Source organism: Hyperolius riggenbachi, chromosome 7, assembly GCF_040937935.1.
Source record: "Hyperolius riggenbachi isolate aHypRig1 chromosome 7, aHypRig1.pri, whole genome shotgun sequence".
Classification (NCBI taxonomy): domain Eukaryota; kingdom Metazoa; phylum Chordata; class Amphibia; order Anura; family Hyperoliidae; genus Hyperolius; species Hyperolius riggenbachi.
The window spans coordinates 182570259-182593086 of NC_090652.1; the positions used below are offsets into that span (position 1 = coordinate 182570259).

The following is a 22828-nucleotide window of genomic DNA, read 5'->3' on the forward strand; positions in this document are numbered from 1 at the left end:
GACAACAGCATAATAACCTTTAAACAAAAAACATTTCTTTGTTACAGCTGATCTAAATCTTCTGCAGTTTCTACTTCCTGATTCATGGAAGCAGACATATTGTTTACAGCCTGTGCTTTCAAATGGGCTTATCCCGTGTCACAAGACTACCATGGCAGATAAGCCCATTTAAAGAGACTCTGAAGCGAGAATAAATCTCGCTTCAGAGCTCATATTCTGCAGGGGCATGTGTGCTAAAACGCCGCTATACCACGGCTAAACGGGGGTCCCTTCACCCCCAAATCCTCCCTTGCAAAATCCACGACCAACTTGGTCGTGGATTTTGCTCCTCCTGGAGGCAGAGCTAACGGCCGCAGCCCTGCCTCCAGTCGCGTCTATCAGCGGCGCATCGCCGCCTCTCCCCCGCCCCTCTCAGTGAAAGAAGACTGAGAGGGGCGGGGGAGAGGCGAAGATACGTGTCTGATAGGCGCGCGTGAGGCAGGGCTGCGGCGGTTAGCCCTGCCTCAAACAGGAAGTAATTCCCCGCTGCACAGAGGGGATTTGGGGGTCAGGGACCCCCGTTTAGCATCAGGATAGCGGCGTTTTAGCAGGGGCACACATGCCCCTGCTATCTATGAGGTCTGAAGCAAGATTTATTCTCGCTTCAGACTCTCTTTAAATGCACAGGCTATAAACAATATGTTGAGTTCCTTCTTCTCTCACTCAGTCTGTCTTGACACTGTCTTGACAGCTCAGCACTGTCAGCAGCAGCTGTAGTTCCGGTTTCATCCACTGAACTGATCCGATTTCGTTCAGTGTGATGAATCTACTCACAAAAAAGAACAGGATCAAATGAACGATTCGTTCATGATCCGGACATCAATAAGCCCAGTGTAGGAATCCGTTCTTTGCCAAGATCCTTCCTATTAGAGTCAGACGTAATGCTCAGTTCCCTTTGCATAGCTTTACATTAGATTGGTTTTATTAGTACTAATTGGAATTACCGTGTACAAATAGTTCGGTTTAGGTAATTTACATTTCTCTCACTTCTCTCAGAAACCGGTGTTCCGACGTGATAACCTACACGTCGAATAAAATCCACACGGGTACGCTCCCAAATCTTCACTATCACCTTTTATAAAGCGCTCTAAACTACATTTCCTTTACAAACTCTGACATGAATCGTTTTACCCGGCTGTTCAGAAATTCACGTGACAGACTTCTGATTATGACATCACTTCCCTTTCCTTATAACGCGTGAGTTAACCCCTTTAACTTATCGGAAGTTTAATGTCAGGCTAGTACAGCGCTGTGGTGAGCAGTAACCATGTTAAGGTCCCACCTTAGGTAAGCCAAAGTTCTTATAATGGAATGGAGCGATTTGAAAATGTATACGTTATACACGTCACAATTCGCCTTCCGTAATATTATAAGCTATTCATTTGATTTCATGTTCCACTCGTTAGTTTAGAAATCTGCTGTTATTATTGTTATGGATTTAGATGCATACTTATCAAACCAGCATACATTTTCGTTGACAATTCTTAGGTTGCTAGTGTTTTGTAATGAAAATAGAAGCGATTCATGGGTGAATGCACTACTGTATACTATATTGTTGTAGCCCATTGTGTTTTTTTTCCCCATTTTATTTAAATGTGCATACTCCTGAAGTTTGAAAACTTTGCACAGAACAGTAGATTCCACAATGTATAAAATGCAGACATTGGCGTATGTAGAATTCAGAATACAGTATAACTCAAACCATTACCATTGTGCTTGACCATACTAGTCTCTGAAAATGGTATCATCCTGATTCAAAACTTCTTGCTTTTAGTCTCTGAAAGGGGGAAAAAAAACTTTATGGCCAGTCTCACACTAGAAACCAGTGTTATGTGCAGTGCGATCATCTACTTTTAAAAATAGCCTGGCACTATTCCGTTAGCCGGGCGCAACCACTAGGTGGCGGTAATTACTATTCCCCTTCCAGGCCGCCATGAATAGTAGGGAAAGATGTAACTCTGCTGGAGTTTTATCGCCACCTAGTGGTAGTGCCCGGCTAACGGAAAAGAACCAATAGCCTTTGGAGATTACCTCGGCAATGCGTGGTAATCTCACTTCTGGCTCTAAGCCAAGCTATATAGTGAGGCTCTCTAGTGCTCACTTCCTGTGGGGGAAATACAAAGTGCACGGAAGTGTATTGACAAAATAATTGTTCAAACTTCCCCCAAGTCCTGGTGCATGCAGCCCGCAGGAGTCCAACGCTGTCTGTCCTCTATTGCCGGTGCTCCAACGAATTAACCTCCTTGGCGGTAACCTGCTGGGCTGATATGCTTAATTTTTTTTTTTTTTTTTTGCTGCACGCAGCTAGCACTTTGCTAGCTGCATCAGCACACCGATTGCCGCTGCCCTGTGCTCGATCGCCGCTATCCGCCGCGCCGGGCCCCCCCCTCCCAGACCCCGTGCGCCAGGGATGCTCAACTTCGAATTCGAGTGAAACCCGGATAGTTGCTATCCGGATTTCACCCTGCTAATTACAATCACCTGTGCGGGCTGGGCGGGGGGGTCAATCTTACCTAGCTGACGTCTTCTTCGGTCCGTCCCTCGGCGCCTCCCATGATGCGGTCCAATTAAGTGTCACGTGACTATACACTTCCTCCTTCAACCCGGAAGGAGGAAGTGTTTGTAGTCACGTGACCGCCGCATGGAACGTATTATGGGAGGCGCCGAGGGACGGACCGAAGAAGACATCAGCTAGGTAAGATTGACCCCCCCGCCCAGCCCGCACAGGTGATTTGTAATTAGCAGGGTGAAATCCGGATAGCAACTATCCGGGTTTCACTCGAATTCAAAGTTGAGCATCCCTGCTGTGCGCTGCCTGGCCAATTAGTGCCAGGCAGCGCTGAGGGGTGGATTGGGACTCCCAATGACGTCGGTGATGTCATCCCGCCCCGTCGCCATGGCGACGGGGGAAGCCCTCCAGGAAATCCCGTTCTTTGAACGGGATTTCCTGATCGGAGATCGGCGAAGGCAATCGAAGCGGGCGGGGGGATGCCGCTGAGCAGCGGCTATCCTACATGATTTAAAAAAAAAAAAAAAAAAAAAAAACTGCGCTCCCTCCTGGCGAAATTAATTAGAACGCCAGGGGGGTTAACCTACACCGTCGAGCTAACCTACTTCCCATAGACTTTACTATCCCCTTCCCTAACCCTGAACTCTTCTGCTATGCGTTTGTCACTGGATGTAGGAAGATTCGACGGGTAGGTTATTTTGTCGTCACACCGGCCGGCTCTTGTGCACGGCATACTTCCTGGTTCCTGTATGTCACATGACATACAGGAAGTATGCCATGCATTAGAGCCAGCAGGAGGCAAAGTGGATAGACGGACGTCGATGAACTTGTGCTAGAAGGTATTTTCTGCACTGACATAGCTTGGGGGACAGAGGGGGCACAGAGACAAAAGGGTCACAGAGAGAGAGTGACCCAAAGGGGCACAAAGAGAAACACAAAGGGGGCAAGAGAGGGACCCAGAGGGGGCGCAGAGATACATAAGGGACACAAATGGGGCAAGACAGACCCAGAGGGGGCACAAAGAGGGACACAGCGGAAACACAGACAAAGGGGGTACAAAGAGGGACACAAAATGGACACAGGGAGAGACAAAGGGGGCACAAAGAGAGATGGGGACAGGGGCACAGATGGTGAACAAAGCTTGATTTGAATGAAGTCGCGATTTCGGACAGAATTCGCTCAATATAATTTCCCAGAACGTCTCAGGACAGCAACCCTGAGACTTGTCTCCCTCCAGCATTCAATGGACAGGAAGCTAGATAAAACATTTGCCTATTAGATTAGATAGGGATTAGATAGGTATATATACATGGTTTCCCCTTACCCCATCAGTTGTTATCCAGTTCAGCAGGATGCTAGAAGTGGGGAGTATGGCTGGCCACCCATGCTTGTTGCAGGAGCCGCGGCTTGTGTGATCCCCCTGGTCTGCGCAGGCTAGTTGTCCTCGCGCGGGATCACGCTGCACGCTAGAGCCTTCCCCAGGATACAGAAGTTCGTCGGATTCCGGAAGTCCCGCCCGCGGATCACGTGTTTGGCACCCCACGTGACCAGAAGCCGGAAGCAGGAAGTCTCCTGGCCCGGCGTGCGCTCCAGAGCAGCGTTTAGCGCAGATTCCTCCTTGCTGCGGAGGTAGAGGCTGGCGTGACCTGTCGGAAAGGAAATCTTCAGGACTGGTAGGATCTTCTGGGGCCTGTGATAATTTTGTTTTATTCTGTGGGCAGGGCAGAAATAATAGCAGGGCTATTAAACTTACTTAGTCACTTTTTACAGTGTCTGTGACTATGGAGGCTGCCGGCGGATCTTCCTCCCAGGGCTCTGTGGAGTCAAGCTCCGTACCCTCTCTGGTATGCATCATTTGTGGTTCTATGATTCATATTAGCACTAGTCAAAGGGTTCTCAGGCTGATTGAAATTTTTTATGTTTTTCTGTTTTATTATAGCCTAAAACTCGGAAAGTGGATGGGAAATCAGAGACTAGAGCTGATAAGACAGAACTTCCCAGCAGACCTGATAAAAATGACAGTGACAAACCCAAAGGCTCTGCAACTCACAAGCCCTCTAAGAAATGTGCAGTGTGCAAGGGTCACTTGTCGTCATCTTCTTCTAAACCCTTATGTCAATCCTGTACAGAGAAGGTTGTCAGAGAGGAATCCCCTTCAATGTTTAAAGATTTGAAAGGATGGATTAGAGCCGAAATTTCCTCAGCGGTGGAAACCATGAAAAGCTCTACCACCTCGCCACTTAGGGCAGATATGTCAGTGCCGGGCCCCTCTGGCTCTGGGGGGACTAAGCAGTCAAATCCAACCCCTGCAGATAGTTCCCCTACAAAAAAGAGATTCAGAAGGATCGGATGCAGGATCAGAAATTTCTTCTTTTGATAAAATTCCATCAGAGACAGATAAGGCAGAAGAAAAGGGTAGCAAGAGTCATAAATTCGTTTTTTCTACTGACTTTATGAAAGAATTGTTAGAAGCCATGCACCAGGCAATGGGGATCACTACAGAAAAGAAAACGTTAACACCCCTAGACCAGATGTATGAAACATTATCAGATCCTCAGATGTCGTTTATACCGGTACATAATAGTCTCAAAGAAATCATTAAGAGAGAATGGGACAATCCTGAAAAGAGAGCCTTTTGGCCGAAGTCTTTGGCCAAGAGATACCCGTATAGTGCAGAGGATCAGAAGTTTTGGGGAACCGCGCCTAAGCTGGACCCCTCTTTGTCTAAGATGTCCAGGAGAGCGGATCTACAGTTTGAGGACTTTGGTTGCTTGAAAGATCCAATCGACAAAAAGATGGATAACATCCTAAGGAGAGCATGGGAAGTGGCTTCATTAAACTTCAAGCCATCTGTGGCAGCTACAGCGGTGGCTAGATCCTTGAAAGTATGGTTGATGGAAGTACAATCACAGATAGCATCTGGAATACCTAGAGGGGATATATTGAATATGTTTCCCAAGATCTTACATGCTACAAATTATTTGGCTGACGCGGCAGATGACTCGGTCCGTCTGACTGCTAGAACAGCTCTAGTAAATTCTGCCAGAAGAGGAGTATGGGTAAAGACCTGGCAGGGAGATACGTCTTCCAAATCTAAACTATGCGGTATCCCATGTGAAGGCAGACTTCTGTTTGGAACAAAGCTGGAAGAAACTTTGGAAAGATCCGCAGATAGTAAAAAGAACTTTCCAATTAAACAGAGGAATTTTCGTTTCAATCGCTCCTTTCGTTCATCAGGAAAACAAGAAACGGAAAATAAAAATACCCAGAAGAGAAAGTGGGTACCAAATAAGATGCAACGACCAAGAGGAAATCCGACTTACACCAGTACGAATCCTCCATCAAAACAATGACGCCAGAATCCCGGTGGGCGGCAGACTGGCCCACTTCCTCGAAAGATGGCAGGAAACATTCCAGAGCAGTTGGCTGTTAAACATAATCTCACAGGGATACAAAATAGAGTTCATCAGGCGCCCACCAACGCAATTCTTTGTGACTCCCTCTCCAAACACTCCGGATCAGTCACAGGCACTGTTAAAAGAAATAAACACCCTCTTGGAAAAGAGTCATCAGGCAAGTACCAAGATGCCAGGAAGGCTTAGGATTTTATTCCCCTGTGTTTCTCATAAAGAAACCCCAAGGCAGCTACAGATTTATCCTGAATCTGAAAAGGCTGAACAAGGCAGTACTTTACAGGAAATTCCGAATGGACAACATTCGCTCAGTGGTAAACCTACTGCAGGAAGGCTGTCTGTTAACCTCATTGGATCTCAAAGACGCATACTTGCATCTTCCGATTCATCTAGAGTCGCAACAATTCCTGAGGTTCGCAGTCCTTCCTCATGGAGAGGTAAGACATTTTCAATTTAACGCTCTCCCCTTTGGGTTATCATCAGCCCCATGGCTATTTACAAAAGTCATGGCAGAAGTTCTAGCTGTTCTGAGATTAAACTCTATTCAGATTATGGCCTACCTGGACGATTTATTAATTTGGGGTCCCTCTGTCCAAACGGTGGAACTTCAAATGAAGTTTACACTGGATTTTTTGCAGTCACTTGGGTGGGTGATTAACTGGGGAAAAATCATCCCTGCAGCCGCAACAAAATATGGAGTTTCTTGGCTTTGAAATCTGTACTGCTAATAAGAAACTTGTTTTGCCTCCCAGAAAGTCGACCATTTTACTGAATTCTGTTCTTTTCAGAGCAGGAGGATAATTTCGATAAGGAAAGCTATGGCATTACTGGGTCTGTTGACGGCATCATTCCCAGCAGTACAGTGGGGTCAACTTCACTCGAGAGAACTTCAGACCTGGATCTTATCCAAATGGGACAAGCCTCTATCCTCCTTAGACAAGAAGTTCCAAATTCCATGGAGTGTCAAACATTCTCTGCTATGGTGGCTAAAGACAGAGCATCTCTCCAGGGGAAACCTTTGGGATTTTCCAACCCAGTGTGTTATAACGACAGACGCAAGCTCCTGGGGTTGGGGAGCACATCTGAATACTCTTCTGGCGCAAGGGCAGTGGTCTGCTCATCTTCGCAGGCGGTCTTCAAACAGCAGAGAATTGCAAGCTGTATGGGAAGCACTCCAATCATTTCAGCCTCAAATTTTCCAAACGCATGTGACTATTCGTACAGACAACAGTACAGTAGTGGCCTATCTCAACCGCCAAGGGGGCACCAGGAGCAGTGGTCTAAGATCTCAGGCATCAAAGATTCTGCATTGGGCGGAAAGGAATCTACTTTCCCTGAAAGCGTTACATCTCAAGGGGACCCTGAATTATCTAGCAGACTATCTAAGCAGACAAAATCTCTCCCAGGACGAATGGAGTCTGAACGAACAAGTATTTCAGAGGATAGCAGATCTCTGGGGGGCCCCACAAGTAGATCTATTTGCGAGACGAACCAATGCGAAATGCCGGCTATTTTGTTCTCTGTGCCCGCGGGACGATCCATGGGAGGTGGATGCATTTTCAATCACTTGGAGTCATCACAAGATGTATGCCTTCCCTCCTCTACATCTTATCTCAAGAGTGTTGAACAAGATATGTCGAGATCAAGCACAAGTAATTCTGATTGTTCCTTTCTGGCCAAAGAGACCTTGGTTTGCTCTGCTAAGACATTTAGCTACAGATTATCTGATTCTTCCAGGTCGACAGGATCTTCTGACACAGGGCCCAGCGCTTCATCCCAACCTGAGTCTGCTTCGGCTTTCGGCATGGAGCCTGAATGGAAAATACTAAAGGGCAAAGGGTTCTCTAATAAATTATCGGAAACACTCATTCAGAGCAGAAAGAAGGTTACGCGCCAAATATATCAGAAGGCATGGAAAACATATAATTCATGGTGCTTGAAGAACGAGATGGACTTGACACATTCAAATTCTGTATTAGAATTCTTACAGTGTGGATTTGATAAAAGCCTTAGCATCAGCACTTTAAAGGTACAAGTATCGGCTTTAAGTGTCTTCCTGGAGAGAAGGTTAGCTGAGGAGTATATAATCCGTTTTTTTAAAGCAACAAAAAGACTTCGACCAATCGTTCAGTCAAAAATCTCTTCCTGGGATCTAAATACAGTACTACAGGCCCTATGTGAACCACCTTTTGAGCCTATTGCGGATATATCTGAAAAACTGTTAACCCTAAAGACTGCTTTTTTGCTGGCAATAACAACTGCCAGAAGAATAGGGGAACTCCAGGCTCTTTCAATAAATGAACCTTATTGCATCATCAGCGATGACAGAATTATTCTGCGTCTAGATGTATCCTTTCTGCCGAAAGTATCCTCCAAGTTTCACAGATCCCAAGAGATTTTTCTATCATCTTTCTGTAACAACCCATCTAATCAAAAAGAGAGCAAGTTGCATTGTTTTAGATGTGAGATGATGTATGATCGAGTACCTTCAACGTTCCAAATCTTGGAGAAAATCTAATGCTCTTCTGGTGCTATTTGCAGGAAAAATCAGAGGCAAACAAGCTTCGAGACCAACTATTGCCAGATGGATTAAACAAGCCATTGCTTTAGCCTACGTTCATCAGGGAAGGCAGCTGGTATCAGCAATCAAGGCACACTCAACCAGAGCAGTCTCTACTTCATGGGCAGAGAGGGCAGGAGCTACTATTGAGCAAATATGTAAAGCAGCCACCTGGTCGAGTCTCACAATACATTTGTCAAACATTATAAATTAGATGTATTGTCAAATTCTGATTTATGTTTTGGCAGAAAAGTGTTGCAAGCTGTTGTCCCCCCCCCCCCCCCCCCTAGTTTGTTCTTGTCTATCATCTCAGGGTTGCTGTCCTGAGACGTTCTGGGAAAGACAAAAATTACTTACGGTAATGTCTTTTCCAGAAGACGAAAGGACAGCACCCTTACTACCCACCCGGATATTTCTTATTAAAATTGATTTGAAGCATCATGCTGTGTGGAGTCTTTTTTTAGTTTAGTTTTCAAAGTTTTATTGAAATTTTTGACAAACAAACAGTGCATAAAAGAAAAAACATCATGACAAAAACAAGGGAAACGCCTGATGCAGATAAGCTCATCATACAAACATTGCATAGTAGGAGGGGGGGATGTGGGGTCATCCGTGATACTCCTAATAATTATTGACCAACTTGCTTGTGTGTGGAGTCTTTTTTTACAACTGATGGGGTAAGGGGAAACCATGTATATATACCTATCTAATCTAATATGCAAATGTTTTATCTAGCTTCCTGTCCATTGAATGCTGGAGGGAGACAAGTCTCAGGGTTGCTGTCCTTTTGTCTTCTGGAAAAGTTATTAGCGTAAGTAATTTTTGTCTTTTTCTTTTTACCTAAAATCATTCAGGCCTAGCAGGCGCCGAGTCTTCCTGCCATGCAAATTGTGGCTTTATGTAGCAGCTGCAATTTCGATTTGCTAACTACCTCTTTCATGTGATATGAAAGCTTGCTTACATAAATTTGTTCATGGTATTCAAAATATTAGCCCTCATACTACATTAGACATGTCCAAAGTCTGCCCCAAGATCAATTTGCGGCCCACTGAGCCCTTTCTGGTGGCCCCCAAAGCTCTCTACAGTTGTTAATTAAATGCTGCCGGCAGGTCATAGCTGTGGTGCCGCATGCAGGGGCCACCTTGTATTGATGCTCTGCCTCCCTCTTTGTTTGCCTGTAGGTTATCTGCCACCACTTCAGCAGCCACTGATTTGCAGCCTCCACTATGCCAGCAGCAGTAACAGCCACTGATTAGCAGCTGCCACTGTGATAACTGCACACAGTACATGGGTTATTTCCATTGGAAATATTTTGACAAAACCCCTAGCACTCTCAAGAATATGGCCCTTGGCCTAAAAAGTTTGGACACTCCTGTACAACATAGGTGTGGTAAAATTGGATAATCAGTATTGGATGTATGTACGCACCCTGAAGCCAGTTAACTTATTTCTATGTTTATCTGTATGTTTTTGGAATGTGAGCGGAAACCCACACAAAACACAGGGGGAATATCCAAACTTTGTGCCGATGTTGTCCTGGTTGAGATTTAATCTGGGGACCCAGCGCTGCAAGGCAGGAGTGTTGACTGTATGTTCTATTTAATTGGCCAAAAGTCACAGTTTGGAAGTGGTGGTGGTGGGGGAACTAAAGAAAATGGAAATATAATGAAAAAAAAAATGCCCCCCCCCAGTCCCAACAACTGATGCAAATGTTGTGGATGTGTACAACCTTGACATTACAGTTTCATCTGGTTATAATAAACTTTGGTATAGTAAACTACCTCTCCAGGTCCCAACCAATCTCCATAAGTCTATGGAAGCAATGCCTGGTATTGTAAGCTACGTTATAATAAAACTTCTGTTATAGTAAACAGGGGTTTTGGCCCATATGGGACGCTGACTCTGGATATAGTAAACAGTGCGCAGCGCATGCATCATATGTGCATGCGATACCTATGGTCGGCTGCTCTTTTCAGGCTGGTTGCACGTGAATTGATTCCTATTAACATTTTTAAGACAAAAGCTCTGCCTCTGATGTAAGGAGACCTTTGTTCAAATCTCGGCTCCTCCTATTCATTAAGCCAGCACCTATTCAGCAAGGAGTTCTTTGGGCAAGACTCCCTAACACTGCTACTGCCTACTGAGTGCACTCCAGTGGCTGCCTCACAAGCGCTTTGAGTCCGACAGGAGAAAATCGCTATACAAAAAAAAAGGAATTATTAAAGAGAATCTGTACTGTAAAATTCTTACAATAAAAATCATACCATTCTATTCATTATGTTCTCCTGGGCCCCTCTGTGCTGTTTCTGCCACTCCCTGCTGCAATCCTGGCTTGTAATTGTCAGTTTTATGCAGTGTTTACAAACAAAAGACATAGCAAGTGATAGGCTGAGAGGAGCTCAGTGTATGAGTCATACAGAGTGTGCAGGGGGCCTGGAGAGGGTGTGTATAGCTTCTATCCAATCACAAGCAGCACAGCACATTCCAGCTTGACTGCCTCAGCCCGACAGAGGAGAGAAGATTAGATCATATAACAGAGATAACACAGCCACTGTGCAGCTAGGAAAGGCTGCAGTTAGACAGAGCACATTAGAACAGGTATAGGATAGAAGAAATAAGGATGGAAATTTTGTTACAGAGTCTCTTTAAGAATGGCACTGGTGTTGGATAAACAGTACTGTAAAAATAAACAACCTACGGAAAATGAAGAGTAATGTGAACATAAATAAAAGACGATGCAGCGTTACTACTTTCACTTTGCAATCACTGATAAAAGTATTATCCTAGTCCTCCCACAGGATTGTACGCACTCCCGGGTTTCTCCTTCCTTGCGATGATGCTTCTGGGACTGTGTGGAGCGTAGTACAGGCTACTTTCACTTGTAGATGTGCAGATTAGAGTGGGCCTACTTGATGCAAAACTAAGGAGAGTGTAGGGGAGAGTGCTAAATCCGGCCAGAGGAGGTAACGGAGCCACTCAAGCTACAGATGCAAATGGCTTATTATGATTATTTGCATTTTGAACAGAGGCTTCATGATTCGCTCAAGTGTGATCAGAAAGTTTTGCAGGACACATCCTGCAAGTCCCACTCATGGAGGTATTGGAGCCACTCACAGGAAGTGAGTGGTTGCCTCTATTCAGTGATGGCTGCAATTTTTAACCATTTTCGCCTTTTGGACGTATTTGCTACGTCCAAAAGGTTGCTCTTGTGCTGCTGGGCACAGTTTCCATTTATTGATCTAAGTCCCCATTAGAAAGACCGATGGCTTCTTTTAGAAGCCGCAATCTTTCTTAAGAGAAAAAAGTGTTTCCTGTCCTCCCTTCACATCCTGTGAATTAAGCAAAAACAAAACGGCAGTAAGTTAAAAAGTAGATTTAAATATAACATAAAACTGTGGAATATCTGAAAGTCCTTTTTAGGAGGATACATATAATTGTTCATTTCATTAGTTTATTTTCACCTCTGGTGTCCTTTAATTCATTAAATTAGGCACTTGCTAGCACTCAGCACCCCCCATCAAGTCATATATGAGCTTGGGACACACAGCTTTTTTTTGCCACTAGGTAACCCCATATCAAACAATCTCATGTGTGAGATTACAAACTCTGCTATTTGACTGCATGATATTGCAGTTGAAAGGAGCTGGCGGCCAGGAGCCGGGAGGCTGCACTGCTCAACAAAATCAGACCCGTGAGGTAATTCTAACTTTCTCTGAAAAGATCAGAGGAGTGTTGATTTTCACAAACACTGGTCCGCACGACAACCGAGGGCCCCAGTCTCTCTCACTGGCTGGGGCCCCCAAACCACCATGCGATAACTAGAGGGAAGTGTGGGCGAGCCCTGGTCCTCTCACCCCCAGGGAATTCACCCCCACTGCCTCTAAACTGAATGCTAACTGCAACAAACACAATTGCTCACTCCCAGCTAGAGCAATTTCCTACCTTTTTATTTGTCCATTTAAAATCACAAACTTTGGTCTGCAAGACAGCCGGGGGCCCCAGTCTCTCTCACTAGCTGGGGCCCCAAATCACCATGCGATAGCTAGAGGGAAGTGCGGGACAGCAGGAATACGAGAAGTGCACCCTGCGTGCATGGAGACAGTTTAGTCTGTCAATTCCTTCACCCCCCCCCCCCCCCCCCCCCTGAACCCGAGCAGCACAGAAGGAAAACAGAGATGCACCCAGCATGTTACATAGTTATTTGGGTTGAAAAAAGACATGTGTCCTTCGAGTTCAACCGGAGGACAAAGTACAAACCCAGCCTGCTCCCTTATATATCCCTGTTGATCCAGAGGAAGGCAAAAAAACCCTTACAATGCATGGTCCAATTAGCCCCAAAAGGGAAAAAAATCCTTCCCGACTCCAAATGGCAATCAGATAAAATCCCTGGATCAACATCACTGAGCATTACCTAGTAATTGTAGCCATAGATGTCTTTCAACGCAAGGAAAGCATCTAAGCCCCCTTTAAATGCAGGTATAGAATTTGCCATAACTACTTCTTGTGGCAATGCATTCCACATCTTAATCACTCTTACTGTAAAGAACCCTATCTCCCTACGTCCTCCAGGACGACCCCTCCTGAGATTGTGTAAGTCCCCCCCTCCCAAATCGGAAACACCTGAAAGGAATTAACATAAACAGTATAAATCCCACCCCCTCACAATCTCCACTAGTTTTTTGTTTGTTTCCCGGATTCCTACACGGAAGCACCTATGAGGATTGTTCCTGGTGGTAGGGGAGCCTGTTGGCACCTACTTTGTTCAAGTCCAGGAATTTATTCAATTTTCAGAGGGCGCGGTTTGGGTCAGCGCTGGGCGCGTCTTGGGTAGTGGAGCAATGGGCGGCAGTATCTTACATGCACTATTTGGAGTGGAGAGGATCGGTGGATTCTTTCCATTTCCACCGCGCTCTCTGGCGGCGGTTTCTTCCGCATCTGTCTTTTCCGGCAGTGGAGCCGGATGTGACGTAGGGGAATCCCTCCGATTGGCGGCACACGTGGATGACGTCATGCGGAGCTGCGACCGCTTGGATACAGATAAGGGACGGCCTTAAAGGGGTTCTGTGGGGTGTTTCTGAGCAGAAAATCTGCCACTTACCTGGGGCTTCTATCAGCCCCCTGCAGCAGTAATGTCCCACGCTGTCCTCCTCCGATTCGCCGTTCCCCGCAGCCGGCACCAGACTATTATTCGTCTGTCACACAGACGAATAATGCGCACTGCCGCACCTACGCTCGCGTCATCTGAGGCTTACTGCGCAGGCGCAGTACAAAGGTTTCTTGTACTGCGCTTGCGCAGTAAGCTTCCGATGACGCAGGCGGAAGCGAGCGGGTGCGCGGCCACTGCAGCGCAGCCGCGGTTGGATCCCATGCCGCGCTAGACCAGGGCCGGCGGTGGAGAATGGCGGATGGGAGGACGGCGTGGGACATTACCGCTGCAGGGGGCTGATAGAAGCCCAAGGTAAGTGGCAGTTTTTCTCCTCAGAAACCCCCCACAGAACTCCTTTAAGGAACGGCTGATGGCACCGTTTTTGGCCAGTGTTTGTTCAGGCCGCACACAGCTGACAGAGCTCAGCGCGCTGCACAAGGCGTACCACCAGCAGACCACCCAGCACGCCGTGCACGCTGCACCGAGTGCAGACGATCTCTGAAGGGGCCATGGAGCAGTCATCTGAGCCCGTTACAGAGATGCAGCAGACTCCTTCAGCTGGCACCTGTGATTAGGCAGGGTCTAAGCAGCCGGTAAGGTGACATACCATAGTTGTATAGCTGCATTGTGTTTACTCAGGAGCTAAGTATCCCTTGTGGATTCTGTTGTTTGTTTGCTCTTTTTCAGAAACCACTTAAGAGCACCAGTAAAGGTGGCCATACACTGGCCCGATTCCCGGCCGTTTCGACAGCAGATTCGATCCTGGGATCGAATCTGCTGCCAATCGTTCGCGGTAAACGCCGCCGACGATCCGATTTCCTCCCGAAATCGGATCGGTCCGTCGATCGCGCCGTGCGGGAAATTACCCTCGATCGCCCGCGGTTAAGTACGCGTCGCTAGCGGCGGCCGATCCGATGAAAAATACATTACCTGATGCGGGCTCCCGGGCGTCTTCTCTGCATCTTCTCAGCGCTGCACCCGCTCCATCCCGGCGCTTCCTGGGTCACTGCAGTGACCCAGGAAGTTCAAATAGAGGGCGCTCTATTTGAACTTCCTGGTCACGGAGTGACACAGGAAGCGCCGGGATGGAGCGGGTGCAGCGCTGAGAAGATGCAGAGAAGACGCCCGGGATCCCGCATCAGGTAATGTATACGGGGGGGGGGGGGGGGGGGGACAGGCGGCAGGAGCAGCTGAACAGATTGTGATCGGTTTCAGGCTGAAATCGATTCACAATCTGTTTGCAGTAAATGCAGCCATACGATCCCTATCTGATCAGATTCGATCAGATAGGGATCTGTCAGCTGGTCGATCTGATGGCACATCGACCAGTGTATGGCTGCCTTAAGACTAACAAGTGTGCTAAATGTGGGTGCAGGCTACCTGAGGGGTCCTCTAAAACTTTGTGTGTAGATTGCTACAATAAGTCAGTCTTATGTGTCAAGACCCGAGAGTACTACAATTGCATTATTAGATTTAATGAAATCTATGAAACAGGAGTTGGCTACTACCTTTTCTGCATTTAGAGCAGCTCTACCTCCTTGTCCAGTTCAAATGGTTCCATTTTCGCAGGCACCAGCAGTTTTGCCACCCTTAAGGTCCGTACACACGCCGGACTTTAGGCAACGACGGGTCCGTCGTTGCCTCCCGCTGGGTGGGCGTGCCAGCGACAGTCCGGCGTGTGTACGCTCTGTCGTCAGACTGATACGGCTGTTTCTGAGCGATCCGCCCGCGGATCGCTCAGAAACAGCCGTATCAGTCTGACGACAGAGCGTACACACGCCGGACTGTCGCTGGCACGCCCACCCAGCGGGAGGCAACGACGGACCCGTCGTTGCCTAAAGTCCGGCGTGTGTACGGACCTTTAGCCACTGCTCAGCCTGTGGTGGTTACTTCTCAATCACAGATTCCTCAGACTAGCTCTTCTGTCTCAGTTGAGCAGCCTACACCATTGTCTGCCCTTCCTATAGTTCCTCCAGTAGAGGCAGGTATTCCACAGGCTGTGGGAGTTGAGGATTCTTCTCCCTTATTAGAGGACATATCTGAGGAGGGAGAATTGATTGAGTCAGATGCTTCAATGGATCAATTTGGGGCTAAGATACCTAGATATTTGTTTAATACCGAGGGCACTTCTGAGCTCCTTAAGGCTGTATATGATTCGGAGCAGATTGAAGAGCCTAGATCGACCTCTACTCCTCAGGATGATATTTATAGACGTTTGGAGGATCGGGGAAGTCAAGTTTTCCCAGTCCACAGAGCGATTAAAAATGTTATTTCCGCTCAGTGGAAGGATCCAGAAGGGAGGCTGTTTGTTCCCAGATCATTCAAAACGCAGGTTTCCTTTCAATTTGGGGGAGCATGAATTGTTTAAGTGTCCTCGATTAGATGCTCCTCTCTCCCAATATTCAAAGGATACAGATTTATATTTTGAAGATATGGGAGCCTTGAAGGACCCTATGGATAGAAAAGCGGAAGTTCTTCTTAAAAGAGCATGGGCTTCAACGTCCTTCTCTTTTAAGCCTGCTATTTCCTCAGTGTGTGTAGCCCGTAAATTAGATAAATAGATTTGGGGGCTTCAAGAACGTTTGGAGGAGGGCACGCCACATGAAAAGATTTTAGAGAGCTTGCCGGTTAACATTCAATCAGTGGCATTTTTGGCAGACGCAGCTACTGAGTTTCTCAGAGCAGCCGCTAAAACTGCAGCGTTAATTAATTCAACTCGTAGAGCCATTTGGTTAAATACCTGGGAAGGAGATGTCGCTTCCAAGCAAAAGCTTTGTGGAATGGTATTCCAGGGTAATCTTTTGTTTGGAAAGGATTTAGATTCGGTCTTAGAGAGATCATCCAATAATGCTAAAACATTTCCGGATAAAAAGATTAAGCGGACTTTTCAGAGTAAAAAGCCCTTTAGACAGGAGTAGTCGAATAAAGGACCGAGACAAAATAAAAGGTGTACCTATAATGCAGGTAGAGGCAGGCCATTTTCTTTTCAATAAGCCCCAGCCAGCCTCAGCTACAACAAAGTCCACAAAATGACACTCGGTGCCCGATGGGGGGGGGGGGGGGGAGACTTCTTCACTTTTCTCCAGGTTGGCGGGAGATATTTTAAATTTGATCCAGCAGGGGTACATGATAGAATTTATATCCCCTCCTCCCACCCGCTTTACGATCACATCAGTGCCCAGGGATCCGGTCAGAGCAGGCGCTCTGATGGACTCAGTGTCTTCCCTTTTGCAGAAGAACGTCATTTGACCAGTTCCAAAACAGGAACTGGGGACTGGGTTCTACTCCAGAGTGTTCCTAATTCAAAAGCAATCGGGGAAGTTCCGCATGATTTTGAATTTAAAACCCTTGAACCCTTACATTGTGGAGAAAAAATTCAGGATGGAAAGCATAGACTCTGTTCAGAACCTCATGTCTCCGGGGGCATTTCTAGCGATGGTAGATCTGGAGGATGCCTACCTCCACATTCCCATTCACCCTTTATTTCAAAAGTATTTGATATTTGCGGTTCAGGCAGGGCAGTCAGTATGCCATTTTCAGTATCAGGCTCTTCCGTTCGGAATTTCGTTGGCCTCAAGGATTTTTACAAAGGTGATAGCAGAGATCATGTCTTTCCTGCATCTCCACAATGTAAGGGTTCTGCCTTACTTAGACGATTTTCTTTTTATGGCAGAGACACGGAAAGCCTTGCAAAGGGAGCTAGGTTTTTCACTTCAACTCTTAGACAGGCTGGGATGGATAGTAAGCAGGGAAAAATCCCACCTAGACCCGATTCAGGGTCTCTTTTTTTTTTTTTTGTCTCAGGTGGGACACGACGGTCAGGCGTGTCTTTTTACCAGAGCAGAAGATAGACAAGTTGATGTCAGAGGTTCAGGGGATCAGATTGAATCCTCTGGTATCTCTTCGGAAATTGGTTTCGTTGCTAGGTATGATGTCTTTTGCCTTTCCGGCGGTGGAATGGGCTCAAGTCCATTCTCGAGAGCTTCAGGCCTGGTTCTTGGCAAATTGCGACAGGAATCATCGGTCACTAGACAGAATGGTGACGGTACCAGCACAAGTTGTGAGTTCCTTGCTTTGGTGGAAACAACCAAACAATTTGAATCAGGGTCGCAAATGGACTCAGGAAATTCTGTTGAAATTGTACACAGACGCCAGTGCTTGGGGTTGGGGGGGCTCACTGCCTAGGTCACCAAGCTCAGGTGTCATGGGACCGACAGATGTCCCGCAGATCTTTGAATTACAGGGAACTCAGAGCAATTCTGCTCGGGTTACAAGCCCTGCATCCGATAATCACCAATTCAGAAGTTCTGGTGTTCTTGGACAATTTTGTGTCTGTTATGTCAGAAAACGGGGGCACGAGGGCACCAGACCTTCAGTACCTGACCTCACAAATCATGACATGGTCGGAGGTTAATCTGGAATCCATATCAGCGGTCCACATTCGGGGTATTCTTAACAGGCGGGCAGATTCCCTAAGCAGACATTTGGTGGAAGAGTCGGAATGGGAACTCAATCCGGAGACCTTCCGGGAGATCAGGGAGAGTTGGGGAGTTCCCGTTCTCGATTTATTTGCCAATCCAGAAAACGCAAAAGTAGAAGATTTTTGTCTCCTGGATCCTTCATCTTCAATAAGCAGGATAGATGCTCTGTCAATTCCATGGCCGGAGGGTCTGCTTTACGCATTTCCTCAGTTCAAATCAATACTGAGAGTCCTCAGAAAGATTCAGACAGAGAAGGTGGAGGTGATACTGGTAGCTCCTTGGTGGCCAAGGAGAGCTTGGTTTTCCCTTCAATCCCTAGTGTTCAGAGGTCCTTGGCATCTTCAGTTCAGACCGGATCTGCTGTTACAGAACGGGCGGGTTCATCCAAATCCTCAGTTCTTAAAGAGACACTGAAGCGAAAAAAATATATGATATAATGAATTGGTTGTGTACTATGAATAATTACTAGAAGATTAGCAGCAAAGAAAATATTCTCATATTTTTCTTTTCAGGTATATAGTGTTTTTTCTAACATTGCATCACTCTATAATATGTCCAGATTACACAACACTCAGCATTCAAAATTAGTCTTTCAGAGCAGTCTGTGAAGTAATAAACTCTCCTCTGCTAGAGGAAAAGTAAACAGTTTAATTACAGTTGAGATAATAAAAGTCAGATAACAGCCCTCTCCACGACCAAGTTGGTCGGAGAGCTTAATAGCTTTTTTGCATAGAGATAACAACTGGAGTTTCTCAACTCTTCCTGCACTGGAAACAATTAGACTGATGTATCTGATCTTAATGTTTTTTTTCTTAGCTGTAGTACACATACAAATCATAATATCATCATTTTTTTTTTCGCTTCAGTGTCTCTTTAAGGCTGACTGCTTGGATCCTGAGGAGCAGATGTTAAAGAATCAGGGGTTTTCTAGCGATGTGGTTAAGACGTTATTAGCCTGTAGGAAACCTGCTACTAGAAGGAAGTACAATAGAGTTTGGTACACCTTCTCAACTTGGAAACAGAAGGATGTTTCCAGGTCAGATAACATCTGTTCGATTTTTGAATTTTACAGCATGGGGTTCAATTAGGATTGACAGTTAGTACTCTAAGAGCTCAGGTGTCGGCACTTTCGGTTTTTCTTTCTAAACCGCTGTCTGCCAATGTTTATGTTAAAAATGTTTTAAAATCGGTTGAGCGTTCTCATCCGATTCCTCAGAAACTAGTTCCTCCGTGGGATTTGTCTTTAGTGTTGGATTTTCTAACCTCAGACAAATTTGAACCTTTGGATACAGTTCCTTTTAAATTTCTTACACTTAAAGTGGCGTTTCTAATTGTCATCACTTCAGCCCGCAGGGTAGGAGATATCCAGGCATTATCAATAAACATGGTAGTTCATTCTGACAGGGTTGTTTTTAACTTAGATCCTTCTTATTTACCAAAGGTGGCTACGTCCTTTCATAGGACTCAGGATATTGTACTACCTTCCTTTTTGTCTAACCCTCAGAATGATAAAGAAAGGAGGTTGAGCACTCTAGATGTCAGAAGAGCAGTGCTAATTTATTTGGATAGGACCAGAGTGGAGGAATTCCACTAATCTTTTTGTGTGTTTGGTGGTTCAAAGAGGGGAACTCACGTTTCTAAAATTACAGTATCTAGATGGATTAAACAATTAATATCCCTAGCATACTCGGAAGCTCAGTTACAGGTGCCTGACTACATTACAGCACACTCAACCAGATCCTAGTCAACATCATGGGCAGAAAGATCAGGAGCTTCTTTGGAACAGATATGTCAAGCCGCGACCTGGTCCAGCCACTCTATTACATCAAGCATTACAGAGTTGAGCTCCTCTCTAGCCAGGACCAAGCTTTTGGTCACAAGGTTCTTCAAGCCATTATCCCACCCTAAAGGTAAATTTCTCGCTTAATCTCAGGAGGGGCCGTCCTGGAGGACGTAGGGAGGAAGTGCCGGCTGCTTACCTGGTAGCAGTGTTCCGGCGAGTCCTCCAGGACGGCCTCCTAGTTCCCAGCCCTATTATATAATTATTTGTATGATAGTGGTTCGTGGGGTGTTCTCTTCATTAAATTAGTGGAGATTGTGAGGGGGTGGGATTTATACTAAGTGTTTATGTTCATTCTTTTCAGGTGTTTCCGATTTGGGAGGGGGGGAGTTACACAATCTCAGGAGGGGCCGTCCTGGAGGACTCGCCGGAACACTGCTACCAGGTAAGCAGCTGGCACTTTCCTAAACAAATGGCTAAAACGTTTTCCTCCATGCGCAGATCATGTCCTCTAGTCCTTTGAGAAGGCCTAGGGACAAAAAGCTCATCCGCCAAGCTTTTATATTGCCCTCTGATGTATTTATACATGTTATTTAGATCCCCTCTAAGGCGTTTTTTTTTTTTTTTTTTTTTTTTTTTTTTCCTTTCCTAGGCTAAATAAAACCAGTTAAACCTTTCTTGGTAAGAGAAACCTTCCATCACACTTATCAATTTTGTTGCTTGTCTCTGTACCTGCTCTAAAACGGCAATATATTTCCTGTAATGTGGTGCCCAGAACTGAATTCCATATTCCAGATGTGGCCTTACTAGAGAGTTAAACAGGGTCAATATTATGCTAGCATCTCGAGTTTTTATTTCCCTTTTAATGCATCCCAAAATTTTATTAGCTTTAGCTGCAGCGGCTTGCCATTGAATACGATTATTTAACTTGTCTATGAGTATTCCTAAGTTCTTCTCTAATTTTGATGTCCCTAACTGTATCCCAATTATTTTGTAAGGTGCTAACTGCAGAGAGTATACAGAGAGTTTAGCCTGTCTAATTCTCTTTGCAACCCCCCCCCCCCCCCCCCATCTGGACCTGATCTGCACAGCACAGAAGGTAAACAGAGAAATGCTGCATGTATGCTAAGAGTTTTTAGCCTGTCTATTTCCTCCTCATTTGTCTCTGATCACAAGTTGTAATTTGATCTCTCTCCTGTAAAGCACATGATGTGTACAATATGGCCGTTTGGTTTCTGAGCTACTGTATTTTTCGGACTATAAGACACTCCGGACTGTAAGAAGCACCTAGGTTTAGAGGGCCAGAACCAGGGGGAAAAAAAATACTAAGCTTAGGTGCATACATTGTCCAGGAGTGTCTTATAGACCTCCCCCCCCCTCTATTTAAGTTAGACTGCCCAGCTACAATAAAACTTGCTGCTCCCACCAACTATACAATACTACATTTCTCTAGCCCCTGATGCCCCACCCTCCCCCTTCCCCAACTGCACTGCACTACACAAATCCCTGCTCCTCACCCTCCTTCCAGCTACACTGCACCACACTGCACAACCAACTGCTTACCTCATCCTAACTACATTAATCTCTACAATGACAATACAGTTCTCGCTAGAAGCAGTTTCTCTAAAAAGTAGCCATGTCTGGTGTGGGTGTCCAAGCTGGAATTAACGCTAATGATGTCCGCGGTGGGGAGGCAGCAGCAGCAACTTGATGCAAAGTGTTTCTGGCTGACAAAACCGCAACGACTGAATGGAAATACTCGGCCTGGCTGGGATCCTGTTGTCTGCGGTGGGGAAGCAGCCACATCAGCGCGATCTCATATGTTTTTTTTTTCAAAACTGCATAGCAGCAGCCGCTGTAAAGACAGTGTGCCTGAATCCTGGCTGCACATAAGCACAATTGTGCAGAGATGCATTTTCAGCCTCTATAGCGGCAGAGTCCTCAGAGGCTTCGGTACTTCACTGTTTACTGGTGCCCTCTCATGACCCAGGCGTGCGCTGACCGGGCAAGAACCTCATGACCGTGGCTGAGCATGCATTATGCTACCATGGGAATTCTATGAGAGAGGATAGAACTTCGTAGGAATTGAGCATATCCGACAGGGAGAAAGGGGTGGTATCTCAGTAAAACTACTTAAAGCACATGTGTCTAACTCCAGGCCTGGAGGGCCAGATCCATGCCAGTGTTTAGGATGGACTGAGAAAGAAAGGAATGTGTTCTACCTGATGGACCACACCTTTCCTGATTCAGACCCATCAATTCATTTGAGCTGTATCAAAAATGTGTGAGGATTTCGGCCCTCGTAGGACCGGTTTGACATACCTGACTTAAAGGGACACCAAGCACCTCTCATGGACATGCCTTTAAAGGAAAACTTAAAGAGTAACTGTTAGCCCTCAAAGTGAAATTTAAATCTCTACAGCAACGTTTTATTTAGTATTAAAGTGATCCAAAAAGCCAATGCAGAACTTAAAAATCCAATATAATTTTGTTACTATGTAGCCTTTTGCCCAAGCTAAGGACGCAAAGCCGCATATCAGATACTGATGAGCATGCAGAGCATGCCTATGTCTGCCCGACCCCCCTCTCCTCCCCAGGACCAGGTGCCGATCTATTCGCACCACAAACAGCTGACCGCTCTGACAGGGAGAGAGAGCGGCAGCACTTCCAGCGCAGCCACGCAGAGCAGCTGCTGCCGAGTCACATGTGAGACATGTGAGAGAGATGCACGGTGGCGGCTGCTCTGCCGTGGCTGTGCTGGAAGTGCTGCCGCTCTCTCTCCCTGTCAGAGCGGTCAGCTGTTTGTGGTGCGAATAGATCGGCACCTGGTCCTGGGGAGGAGAAGGGGGTCGGGCAGACATAGGCATGCTCTGCATGCTCATCAGTATCTGATATGCGGC

At 46.2% G+C, this 22828-nt stretch overlaps 1 protein-coding gene across 4 annotated transcripts in view; it reads left to right on the forward strand.

The window, feature by feature from the left end:
• Positions 1-1233: 1233 nt before the first annotated feature.
• Positions 1234-22828, forward strand: part of HIBCH (3-hydroxyisobutyryl-CoA hydrolase) — a 1291623-nt gene continuing 1270028 nt past the window's right edge. For 2 of the 4 annotated variants that reach the window (XM_068244939.1, XM_068244937.1), the window contains exons 1-2: positions 1235-1326; positions 20293-20373. In XM_068244939.1, coding sequence (XP_068101040.1) covers positions 1307-1326; positions 20293-20373 — 101 coding nt within the window. In that variant the 5' untranslated portion in view covers positions 1235-1306. Of the gene's footprint in view, positions 1327-20292; positions 20374-22828 lie in introns of all 4 variants that reach the window. The other 2 variants (XM_068244936.1, XM_068244938.1) reach the window with 2 other exon arrangements.